Raw genomic sequence first — 12,755 nt, 5'->3', positions numbered from 1 at the left:
CATCCTCAGTGTCCCTGGGCCACTTCAGGCATCTAGGGGCTCCCCAATCATGTGAGGTCCCCTGTGTGTGGGGGGGGCGTGGGCTAGCAGGGCTTTCTCCTGAATTAGTCTGCTGGCTTTGTGGGGAGACTAGTAGATGGTCTCTCAGCACCACAGTAGCTCCTAAACATACTCTGGATACTCAGGCACCAGCTGCTGAGCGGTGAGAAAAGAAGGCAGGACTCAGGTGACAGGGTTTCAAAACTCGTGGTTTATTGACACTTGAGCACAGTGACCCCTGGGAAGAGACTGTGTTTCTGGGCCTCTCCTCCTGGGACTTGCCCCTGCACACAGGGGAAATAGTAGTCCCATCTTGGAACAAGATGCCCCTTGCAGAGAACACCTCTCTCAGGAGCCCTGCTGAGACGCGCACAAATAAACCCTTGGCAAGGCTGGCATGGCATGTGAATGGCAAAGCTCGGCGCATTTGGCAAAGCTGTGGAGCCTCGGCGAAAAGCGTGGGCCTCCTGGGGCTGCCTCCTTTGGGCTACAGGCAGAATTAAACCAAAAACAGCTTATTTTGCACAAGCCCTTAGGTGCCCATTTGACTCTTGTCGGGGCCAGGCCTAGGAACTGCCAGAGCTGTGACCCAAGCCCTGGGACTACTGCTGAGGTGGCCAGACACCCAAGCTGGAACTCAGAACTGGCATTATAAGGGTAGGGACGAGGGCCACATGCTGGTTTCAAAGGGTAGGGGGAGATAGGACTGTGGCCAAAGGCTGGCTCAGGACCTCAGAGGGCCTGTGCTTCCCCAGTGAGGCCTGCCCCCATCACTGTCCCCAGTAAAGCACACCCCTTTCCTAGTCCTGGATGCTGAGGACAAGCTGGGTCAGGGAGGCCATGCATCTGCCTCTGGATTTCAGCAGGTTGGGAGCTTGACTAAAAGGCAAGGGAGACCCTGGCTGTGCCCTGCCCTTCAGCCTCACACCTGCAGAAGGAGGTAGCTGAGCCTGTCTGCCTCTCCTCCTCCTGCTGGCTTGGGATCAGCTCTACCTGTAAAAGCAGGGCTCCCTCTCTCCGGCTTCTGTGTTCCTTATACGGCTAGCAACTGTAGCTCCATTCCTTTCCAACCCACTTAATTGTAAGAATAGACACTAATGATACTTAACCACCCCTCCCACTAGCAGAAGGGGAGGGTTCCTTAGCACTGGCAGCAGCTCTCCAGGATGTGCCAGGCTTGCCCTCGATGGGCCCTGAACCTCCAAAATTCCAAGATCTGCTGCACAGATTCCGTGCAACCCTGTGTCCTATAAAGGAGAAAAGGGGGCCCAAGGAGGCTCACGACTTGCTCAGCTCATATAATGAGCTAGTGGCAAAGTGGGGATTTGAGAAGGGGACTGAGGCTTCTAGACTTGGGGTCCTGGCTAGAGGCCTTCTTGGGACTGTGGCCTGACAAGGAGGTGGGCCAGGACTTTCAGAGGCTGAAGATGCCCAGTGGCTCCCAGTCCTCCCTGGTCAAGAGGGAAGAGACCTCTATGCCTAGATGCTTGCACAAAGCCAGCATCTGTGCAGTGGGAACAAGGGCTCCCCCCGCCTCAAGGCAAGGCTGAGCAGCACCAGATGGCAAGGGCCTCTCACAGACAAGAGGGGTGGGCACTGGGACGAGCCTGGAGAGATCTCCCGGTGGAGCCTTGAGTCTGGGCAGGAATCAGACCACCACGTGGGGAGTCCAGACTCCACAGGTGAAACCCCACTCTTGATGGCAATCCCAGAATAAGATTAGCAAAGAAATGAGAAAAACAAGCCCACACCTCTTTCCTCTGTTAAGGTCATGCTCAGGGGCAGCCAGGCTGGTAGGGGCCACATGCCATCTCTTGCCGGCCCTGCGCTGGGAAGGGCCAAAGAGGGGGCTTCTGGCCCCCAGAAGGCAGCAGGGCCTTCAGATTAAGTGCGGCAATACCAGGTCATTGTTGGCTCCCACCAAACCTTCTCTGAACTGCGGTGACCACATTTAAGATACTTTTTCTGTCACGAGCCCTTGAGCATGGCACTGACCACATCATCTTGGCTTCTTCATCCCTGAGGTGAGAGTAGGGGTAAGTGCTGAACCTGCGGGCGGCATCCCCCACTGCCCCCCTGCCTGCCCAGAGCTGGCTCCCACCCTCCCTGCTGCACAGCCCTCGGGCCTCGGGGGGTGGCTCTTACCAAGTCTGCCCTTCCCTGGGCTGATGAGTGCTGCCAAGGCTCTCCCAGCTCCCACCTTCCTGGAGCCTTGCTACTGCAGGTGGATTCTGGCCTGGGGGACGCAGTGCCAAGCTTCCTCCTGCTGCCCACCTCCCAGTGACATTCTCCACGAGCCTCCAAAGCCACCCACTGCTCTTCCCAGACCCGTAGGCCTGGGTCCTCCCACAGAGACCCCTCTCTGCCAGACTCTTCACCCAGCCCTGCCACTTCTAGCTCAACACACATGCTATATCTGCCTCACTGGATGTGAGTAGCCTGGGTCACCCAAGCTTCGTGGCTTCTGAGCCTCACCTGCCCAGGGCATGCTAGGGAACGTAGAGCTCTCCCCCAGGTGGTCAGGCTGTGGGCAAAGCAAGGTAGCAGAGGGTGCCGCCATGGTGGGCAAGAAACAGGAGGAGGGGTTTGGGGAGCTGTGGGGCAGGTGGATGGACAGACTCCAAACAGAGCCAGAACCCCCCAGGCTGCCTCCAGACTTGCCAAGGCCTCATAAGTGTGTTTCCCAAGGAAACCAATTCGATTACCAACACGAGACGTTCTAGGACATTCCAGTCAAATGAGAAGTCTGCTCATGGAGCTCAGTTCCTCAGCCTGGGGACCAGCCAGAGACATGGGCAGCAGGACTGAGGTGCGTAGGGAGGCTGGGGGAGGTGCCATGGTCACCCTGAACTCCCAGAGCCCCTAGGTCTGGCCCAGGCTGTGCAGCATAGCTCATGCTCTTTCAGCTGCTTTGCTGACTGTCAGCAGCAAATCGCATCACAAAGGGGCAGAAAGGAGGTGGAGTGGGAAGAATTCTAGCTGAAATCATGCCACTATAACAAAATAAATCCTGCTCTTGTAAAAACTTAAACATGCCTAGTAGAATCCATCCCAGGCCCGGCGGTTCTAGCCTCACATAAAGCTGTTTAAGGCACTTGAATGGCTTATTAACACCACCTGGAAAAGTGTTTGCTTCAATCCTGATTTAGGAAAAAAAATCAATAATACTGCAAAAGAAGTTTCTTCCAAAAAAAAAAAAAAATCAATACTTAAGGTTTCCAAGAATAAAATAAATGCTAAGCTCTGCTTAAGTTACATGACACAACAGGTCACCTTGGCACTGACAAAACAAAGACAAAAACCTGAAATACTGCTTCTGAGTTCAACTGTCCTGGAAAAAAAAAAAAAAAGACCACAAACTGAAGACACACACCTCATCGTCATTCTGACCTTCCTCTCACTGGGTGTGTGTGGGACGGGAGGGACCCAGGGAGGCTGGGGGCTGTGAGCATTCACTGCAGACCAGGTCCCTGGTGCTCCATTCTCCCCAATTTGGGAAGCTGGCTCGGGAGGCCAGGTGCGTCAGCGGAGACAAGCCTCCCAGTGGCGGCCAGTGAGGAGCAAGTGAGAAACCTGTGCTGGACACCCATGTCGCACTTGGAAATGTCCGTGGCTCCTGGGTCTGCCTGGGGACTCATGCAGCATCCTGCTGCCCCATGCACATGCCCAGCATCTTTGGTCTGGCTGTGGTCCCCACCTGAGCCCCCCACCTGATGGGGCTGGGAGCAAGAGCTGCTCCACTTCTTGGGTTGTCTTTTCTTTGGTGAGGTCTCTTCCCTAGGCCTCCTTCAGAGAACAAGGCCATCCCACTGCCTGTCTGAGCAGGGCACATCCCCCACCACCCAGTCCAGTTCCACAGCCACCAGGATGGGCCAATGCAAGCAGCACGGGAGACTTGGGGCCCTGGGAAAGCACTGTGAGGGTGGCACCCACCTGTCCACCATCACCTGTTGGGTCCTAAGGCATCTGAGGGGGAGGGTTACGGGGTAGGGGCAGGGAGCCTGCACCTCCTAGCGTCTCTGTGGAGCATCAGTCCCTGGCTCTGCGAGGCCAGTGGGCATGTCTCCTACCCCCTGGGCCCTGCCCTTCAGCAGGTCTCGGGGGTCCCTGAGGAAGACCACCATGACTGTGATGTTATCGTGGGAGCCCCGCTCCCGGGCTGCAGCCACCAGCTCCTCAGCAACCTGCAGCCCGCTGCCCCGCTCCCTGACCAAGTGGCTCTGGACGAGGTCCGCGACCTCCTGGTGGGGGACGACATCGAAGAAGCCATCACAGGCCAGCAGCAGGTAGTCCTCGGAGCCTGTCAGCTCCCGGGAGGCTGAGTCGGCCTCTCCTGACACGTAGGGCTTCTGAAAGACGTCCCCTGGGCACAGGAGAGAAAGGCCTCCTGTTGCCAAGTCCAGCCAGGCCCGGGGCCTCACTGTGGCCACCCTCTTCCGATGCCCGTGTTCACCAGTGAAATTGGATAATTTCATGTGGTGCTAAGGGCAATGTGGCAGACCTATTGGGTGCAGAGTTAGAACCCAGCCAGACCAGAGGTCAGCTCTACAAAACAGCCTTTTCACTTCCAGTGGAGCTGGGCCCGAGAGAGGGGATGACTGAGGTAAAGGACCTCACTTTTCCTCCCTTATACTCAGGTCTGCAGGTTCCCTTCCCCCCAGGTCCCTCTCCCTGAGGGCCCACATCCAATTCGTTAGCAAGTCCTGGTGGCTTTACCTTTAAAGTGCGACTCGAAACCACCTCTGTCTCCTCACAAACTGCCCAGGCCCACTGATCCCCCTCCTTCTGCTCCTGCCCAGGGGTGTGCACCAGACCACACCGCTGACACAGAACTGCCTAGGGTGTCCCCCTCCTTTGAAGGTGCCTCCACTTTTGGAGAAGCCCATCCTGCTGCCTCCGCACCCGGATGTGCCAGAGACCCAATAGGCAGCAGCAGCAGGGGGAAGGGCTATAAGGCAGGCACCGCAGGCGGCCTTAAGGATAGGATGGCGTGTGTCTGGAGGCTGGGAGGAGACATGTCACCTTGAGGGGGTTAGCAGGAATGGAGTGTTGCCTAGGTACCTGGGGGCAGCGTTGTGGCTGCGGAGCCCAGAGTGAGGCCCAGCAGCTGTAGGATGCTGAGAAAACAGGATTGTGGGGAGAGGGGGCTGCTTTTCTTTTTTTTTTTAAAGATAGAAAAAGGAATCATCACCATGAATGGGGGAGGGGAGGACAATCCTCATTTATGACCTTTCAGCACATACAGTAGCTAGCCAAGGACCTCCTGGTAGGTTTTTCTGGGGAACTGTTTTAATGAGGAGATAATCACGTAAAGGTTAACTTCTGTGATTATTTGTGTGAGATGGAAGTTTCTAAGGTGTCTGCACCTGTACTCTCTCAATTTACCAGATTGAGGAATCTCAGTCTGATTCCATGGCCCCACAGACCATAGGTGCTTTATCAGCACAGGACGCTGCTGTCCCCAACAGCTATGTGAGCCCCTGGGCCTCAGGCATGAGGCCTTTGTCTCCTGCCCCCTGTCTCCCGTCTCCTTACCGATGGCTCTAGACACGGCCAGGGTCCCGTTGACTCTCCAGCAGTCCATGTGAGACACAAAGCCGCCCAGAGCTTCAATACGCTCCTTCTCATCCTGTGGGGGACAGCCAGAGTGGGGGCTGGGGTGCACCCATGGGGAAGGGTGCCAGGTGCTGCTGCCTGAGTGGAGCTGAGCTGGTTTCTTCTTTTTTAATGTTTATTTATTTACTTATTTATTATTTTAATTTTTTTTTTTCAACGTTTTTTATTTATTTTTGGGACAGAGAGAGACAGAGCATGAACGGGGGAGGGGCAGAGAGAGAGGGAGACACAGAATCGGAAACAGGCTCCAGGCTCCGAGCCATCAGCCCAGAGCCTGACTCGGGGCTCGAACTCACGGACCGCGAGATTGTGACCTGGCTGAAGTTGGACGCTTAACCGACTGCGCCACCCAGGCGCCCAATGTTTATTTATTTTTGAGAGAGAGAGAGAGAGGGAGAGAGAGAGACAGACAGCGCAAGCAGGGGAGAGAGGCAGAGAGAGAGGGAGACACAGAATCTGAAGCAGGCTCCAGGCTCCCAGCTGTCAGCACAGAACCCAATGCGGGGCTCGAAGCCATGAACCGTGAAATCATAACCCGAGCCAAAGTTAGATGCTAAACTGACTGAGCCACCCAAGTGCCCTGAGCTGAGCTGGTTTCTAAGCACTGGGGGCTGCGATTCTCAAACAACGCCCAGATGAGGCGTTAGTGGAACCGCAGGAAACCATGAATAACCTAGACGTCCTTCAGTTACAGCAAGGGCTACCTCAGTTATAGGGTGAACACAGCCAGACCATCCATAGTCACCGACCCCCCGACCCCCCCTCTAGCTGTCTCACCTTTCACTTGGGAATACTTTCTTCCTTGCAAGCTGCTGGGACGAGCCCAAGCCTGTGTTACACGTGGCCACCTGGCAGGATTGGATGAAACCTGAACCAGGCCCCTCAGCTGTCCTCCTACCTTATCCTCTCCACCAGCCTGAACAGCTTCTCCAAGGTTGAGCCCAGAGCCGGTGGCCAAGTGGGTTCCCATCAACGGCCATTTCCTACTCGACCTGGAATACAAGGCTCTGCACAGCTGGGCCCCTGGGCCCCCACTTCCGTGAGGCTGCCCTGTCCAGCCATTTCCCCTCATGGCCCTCCGGCCTCCCTTCTGCCCCCTGACTGAGTGGCCTCGCTCACCTGCGCATTGCCCAGGCAGTGGTCAGTTCCTCCTGGGCTTGGCTGGCACCGAGGTCAACTGCAGAGGTATCGTGCCCTGCACTGCGCTTCGGCCACCCCTAGGCTCTCCTGCTGGGTTTCCCTCTGCTGTGTTCCCCACCTCCCTACTTCTGATAGGATAGGCCCACTCTCCTGCCACATGCTCGCTCCCACACACGTCTCAGCTCTGTGAGCATGCAGCCCCCAGGCCCATGTCCCCGGTCCTGCCTGTCATCACAGGATATCCTACCCACCCCTCCAGACTCTGCACTCACAGGGCCTGCCTGTCATCACAGGATATCCTACCCACCCCTCCAGACTCTGCACTCACAGGGAACACCCCACCCTGTCCTCCCTGGCCCCCGGCGCCCCGGGCTAATGGCATTGCCAACCTCTTAGAAGCGTAAGGCCCTTTCCCCATCCTCAAAAGCCTGGATTCTTCTCCATCCCTCCTGATGCTGCCTTGCCAGGCAGGTCCTCCTCCCCATAGCTGGCCAGGTGACTGCAGCGGCCTCTTTTGTGACCCAGCTCTCACCTTGCCCTCTGGTGGTCTGACCATTCTAGAAGCTTCTAGTAATTCCTTGTGAAGTTCCTCCTGACACAGAAGCAGGAGCCCTCGGTCTCTCAGTGGCTGCTCCTGGCTAAACCTGCCCTTTCCTCCTGGACTCCACCCCTGGCCTGCTGGGGTCCCACCTGCCATCAGGATTGGGCTCTATGCCTCCTGCTCATTTCCCTCTTCCACATCTCCCAACACTTTGCCCAAGTACTATGGCTTGCAGCTGCCCATTAGTCTGAGAGGTGCTGGAAGGCTCACTGCCTCAGCAAAGTGTCCTGTGCACAGTAGGTGCTAACTGTTCGTTGGCCTGAACTGAATCCAGTGGCAGCAAGGCTCTGTCCAGACAGCAGCAGAACAAGGCAGAGTGCCACGTGGTCCCCACGTGTGCCTCAGAGCCGGTTTCAGCAGCTGCCAGACCCTTACTGCCCTTCACAGTGGCTCACTAGGTTGTTACTAGTTTCCCACTCTCGTGACCAGTGTGATGGTGGTTATTATTCGTGGGAGACCTTTGAGCCGGTCTTTGATGACTTCTCAAAGGGTGTAGGTGACAGGCTAAGCTTGGGATCACAGGGCTCATTAGCCGGGAGTGGCTGGCAGGGGCCAAGAGGGCCCTGGAATCTAGTCTCTGTAGCCATGTAGGGTGCAGATCAATGAAAGAACAGACACTTTGGCAGGCTTTTCCCATGCCGGCTGTGGTCCCAGCACCCCATGTGCACCAGGACACTCCATTCTTATCTCCTGGGAACCCCATTTCACAGACAAGGCACTCAAGGCTTGGAAAGGGTGGAGCCAGGACTGAGCATGGCTGTCAGTCTGTGATCTTTGCTGTGGTGTCATTCTGCAGGGCTCAGGCAGTGCTGGGGAGACACTGCCAGAAAAGTCCTCACCGGGCTGCAGAGGAGGCACAGGACGCCAAGCTTGTAGGGATGAGGGTGGGCAGGAGCAGGCCAGGCACCCCGAGCAGAGGCTTGCAGCTAGTCCTCACTTAGGCAGCATTTCACCTGACTGCCCATCTCAGGGAAGGAGGGTCCACCAGGGAGCAGGTGCCGAATGCCCCAGTGCTGCAGTGGCAGTGGAGTGACACAGGACACCTGCCACTTCCCGGCGGTATGCTCTGGGCAAGGTACTTAACCTCTCTGAGCCTCAGTTCTCTCCTCTATATAACAGGGAGGGCTTATGTAGGAGGTTTAGCACAGACAGAGCTGCAGTGAGGCCAAGGAATGCTGTCATTCCTGGCTGTTTTGGTGATCATGGCCTGACACTCCTTTGCAGTGCTTTCCAAATCTAGAAGCCACAAAAGGACAGCTCCGTTCAGTTACATAAAAACCAACATGTCTACAAGGCAGAAGCCCATAAACAAAGATAAAGCAGGGGGCAACTTGCAAATCACCCTGCAGACAAGGAGCTGACCTCCCTGGTGTATAACAGATGCCTACAAATTGATAAGAAAAATAGCAACAGGTCAGGAGACAAATGGGCAAAGGACAAGAATGAAGGGTTCTCACAGAAGGCAATGTAAATGATCTTAAGTGTTTGAGAAGATGCTTGGCCTCATACTGTAAGAGAAATGCAAACTGAATAACCACTTTCCTTCCTCTCAGACTGGTCAGTGGGGCTATGGCCAGAGGACATGCAGCCTGAGGAGGGCAGTGTGGCAAAAGTGCCAAGACTGTAAATGGGAGTGCCCTGACTCATCCCTCCATTCCTAGGAACCGTTCTATTAACATACTTGACCCAGAACAATGCAACGCTATGCAAAGTCATCTAGTGCCCTGTGGACTTTAGCATGAAAAAGACTGAGGAAATCTCAGGGCACCTGGGTGGCTCAGTCAGTTAAGCGTCCGACTTTGGCACGGGTCATGATCTCATGGCTCATGAGTTTGAGTCCCACATTGCACTCTGTGCTGACAGCTAGGAGCCTGGAGCCTGCTTCAGATTCTGTATCTCCCTCTCTCTGCTCCTCCCCTGCTCTCTCTCAAAGATAAATAAATGTTAAAAAAAAAAAAAAAAGAAAAAGACTGAAGAAATCTCAACGTCCATGCACAGGATGGCGGACAGATGGGGCTCTGCACAGCCCTGTGGAAGGTGGGGGCGTTTTCTGTGCTGATGTGGAAGCCTGTACATGTGGGGAAAGCAGAGCAGGGACAGGGCTCCTGGGCATTTCCCAGTATGCAAACTCCCACCATCCTACAGAGACAGACAGACTGGACACCTCTGTGAGATGTGGTCCAAGGAGGAATGTCAGCCTTACATCCAGATGAGGACCCTGAGGCTCAGACAGTTGAGTGACTTCAGGGTCCCAGTGTAGCCTCTACCCAGTGAAGTCCCAAGCCTGCTTCCTTCTGACCTTGGCTTAGCATCACCTCCTCCCTGGAGCCCTCCACCCCCACAGCCCAGGTGGCCAGCCGCCCCTTGCCCACATGCACAAAGTACACGACCCTGCACTTTGACCCCACTTCCTGGGCTGCCTCTCCTCTGCAGCTCTGGGCTCCATGTCACTGTGGTGAGAAGGGCTTACGTGGGACTCTTGGCTATTAATGCCCCAACTTTAGGGAGGGGACCCCTCTGCCAACAGACAAATCCTGTTTGCCAACAGACAAACCCCTGGCCACTTGAATCAGGCAGAAGGACCCTCCCTCTGGAGGAACACCAGGATCTCCCTACGAAGATGGTGCAGGGCCCCTCTTGCTTCCTTGCCTACCTGACCATCCACTAACCCGTGCAGTCCAGCACGATCGGGGCCGAGGATGACCCAGGCATGGAGGGAGGGAGCCCCTTACCTGTCGCTCAGGTCTGTGCGGCTCCATCAGCTTCACCACCTGTCCCTGTTGCACCAGGATGACCTGGGAGTCCCCAAGCCAGGCGACGTGCAGGGTCTTTCCCGCAATGAAAGCGCACACACCCGTGGTGCCACTCTGCAGCCGCTGAAGGGAGAGAGGGCTAAGGGTGAGCCATGTGCTGGCACTGTGGGCCCAATCCTGTCCAGACTGAACGACTCCTGCAATAGTGCTCAGCCAGATAAAAGGAACAGACTCCAGAAGTACACAGGGCACAGTCAGTCTCCTAAGGGTTACGCTGCATGACAGGAGAGCACATCCTGTGTGGTCCTGCTTATCTACAACTCTGGAAAACACAAGCTCTATCGTCTATTACGTCTGAAAGCAGAGTGGTTGTCTGGGGAGGGTGGGGTGACAAAGGCCGGGAAGAAATTCTTTGGGGGTGATGGGTACTTCTGTTATTGTAGACAAATGCTAAAACCTATCCAATTGTACACTTTATTTTTATTGAACCAACTGTACACTGTATATTTGTAATATGTGCAATTTATTATGTGTCAATTTCATCCCAATCAGCTATCTTAAATTAATAATACACTTAATTTAGGGGCGCCTGGGTGGCGCAGTCGGTTAAGCGTCCAACTTCAGCCAGGTCACGATCTCGCGGTCCGTGAGTTCGAGCCCCGCGTCAGGCTCTGGGCTGATGGCTCAGAGCCTGGAGCCTGTTTCCAATACTGTGTCTCCCTCTCTCTCTCTGCCCCTCCCCCGTTCATGCTCTGTCTCTCTCTGTCCCAAAAATAAATAAAAAACGTTGAAAAAAAAATTAAAAAAAAAATACACTTAATTTAAATACTTGCTTCAGTGAATCGTTATTTTGGGAGGTGGCCCAGAGCTCCAGGGCCTTCTTCACCTCCCAAGGGTGACAGTGACCAGGAGGTCTGAGGCATGTCAGCTTTGCACCAGGCTCCCACTTTGTAGTTTTAGATGCTGTATGGTTTTCTGTTAAGATGCAAAGTCTGGGGGCTCCTGGGTGGCTCAGTCGGTTAAGTGTCCAACTTCTGCTCAGGTCATGAATTCACGGGGTGTGAGTTTGAGCCCCACGTCGGGCTCTGTGCTGACAGCTCAGAGCCTAGAGCCTGCTTTGGATTCTGTGTCTCCCTCTCACTCGGCCCCTCCCCCACTCACGCTCTGTGTCTCTCTCTCTCAAAAATAAATAAACATTAAAAAACTAAAAAAAGGGGGCGCCTGGGTGGCTCAGTCGGTTGAGCATCAGATTTCGGCTCAGGTCATGATCTCACGGTTCGTGAGTTCGAGCCCCACGTCAGGCTCTGTGCTGACAGCTTAGAGCTTGGAGCCTGCTTCAGATTCTGTGTCCCCGCCCGCCCCCCCCCCCCCCCCCCACCTCTCTCTGCCCCAATCCTCCTTGTGCTCTGTCTCTCTCTGTCTTTCAAAAATGAATAAACATAAAAAAATTAAAAAAAAAATTAATTAAAAAAAAAAAAAAGATGTAAAGTATGGCTTTGCTGATTTCCATTGAGGCCCGTGCTTAGAGTGTCTGAGGACAGTATACCCCCTTCTAAGTCTCCTTACGAGCCATGTCAACTGGGGCACATCCTTTAAGCTCTCTCAGCCTCAGTTTCTCCAAGTCTAAAATGGACAAAATTTTAGTAGCTACCTCACGGGGCTGCTAGGAGGGCCCCACAGAAGTTCTGCATTCTGCACGTAAGGTTCAGTGGGTGGTTAAGTTCACAGAGGAGGGGCTGGATGGCTTCTTTCAGAAACAAGTGCCTCACCCCTACACGGTTCTAATTCCCAAAGAAAGAATATACCCAGTGGACACCAGCAGCTTGCCAAGACTCTGCTTGGGTGAGCAAGGGAAGGTATTAATCATGGGCTTTATTTTTTGTATTTTCCTTTCTTTTCAATTTTTAAAAAATGTTTATTTTTGTGAGAGAGAGCGCACATGCGCGCGCACACACACGTACACGCAAGGGGGGGAAGGGCAGAGACAGAGGGAGACCAAGGATCTGAAGCAGGCTCTTCAGGCTCTTTGCTGGCTCTTTGCTGGCAGCTCTTCAGGCTCTTTGCTGGCTCTTTGCTAACCATGAGATCATGACCTGAGCCAAAGTCAGATGCTCAACAGACTGAGCCACCCAGGCACCCCATATTGTATTTTCTCATGCTTTGACAAACTGGGGTACTTGCTAATTCTAAAGAGTGCCTGTCCCAGGACAGGAAATGTCTTCCCTTCCCCCAGGGATGCAACCTTCATGTATGAGCCAGCTGGTCTGAACCCACTTCCTCAACCATCTCCTCTGTTTCTCCCATCAGGCTGCTTCCCCTGGCCTGGATGGCTGGGGACTGCCCCTGTCTGTAGTCCAGAGCCCATCAGGTTATTCAAACCATCCAAACTTGTGACTTGCCTGCTCTGCCTCATCCAGGCCCTCCTGTGAGGCCAGAGCAAAGGCTCCAGTCATGCTGTGCTCTCTCCCTCTGCCTCCTGACCAACCCTGGTGCCCCCCCATATGGCCTTGCATGGTGTGATGTCTCCTCTTGGGCACTGTAAATAATAAAACTCTTCTTCCAAGGCAGGTGTTTGTGCCTGTCACCTTGCCATCCCTGATTAAAAG

At 54.6% G+C, this 12,755-nt stretch overlaps 1 protein-coding gene across 4 annotated transcripts in view; it reads right to left on the bottom strand.

Moving 5' to 3' along the window:
- Positions 1–230: 230 nt before the first annotated feature.
- The window catches only part of PPM1F (protein phosphatase, Mg2+/Mn2+ dependent 1F), a 30,192-nt gene continuing 17,667 nt past the window's right edge, over positions 231–12,755 (bottom strand). For all 4 annotated transcript variants that reach the window (XM_058692852.1, XM_058692851.1, XM_058692853.1 and 1 more), the window contains 3 exons: positions 10,129–10,272; positions 5,575–5,668; positions 231–4,402 (listed from right to left, as the gene is read on the bottom strand). In XM_058692852.1, coding sequence (XP_058548835.1) covers positions 4,050–4,402; positions 5,575–5,668; positions 10,129–10,272 — 591 coding nt within the window. In that variant the 3' untranslated portion in view covers positions 231–4,049. The remainder of the gene's footprint in view (positions 4,403–5,574; positions 5,669–10,128; positions 10,273–12,755) is intronic.

The sequence above is a fragment of the Neofelis nebulosa genome, chromosome 11 (assembly GCF_028018385.1).
Source record: "Neofelis nebulosa isolate mNeoNeb1 chromosome 11, mNeoNeb1.pri, whole genome shotgun sequence".
Classification (NCBI taxonomy): domain Eukaryota; kingdom Metazoa; phylum Chordata; class Mammalia; order Carnivora; family Felidae; genus Neofelis; species Neofelis nebulosa.
Note: the sequence above shows the minus strand (reverse complement) of the source record. Positions and strands in the feature narration are given on the sequence as shown.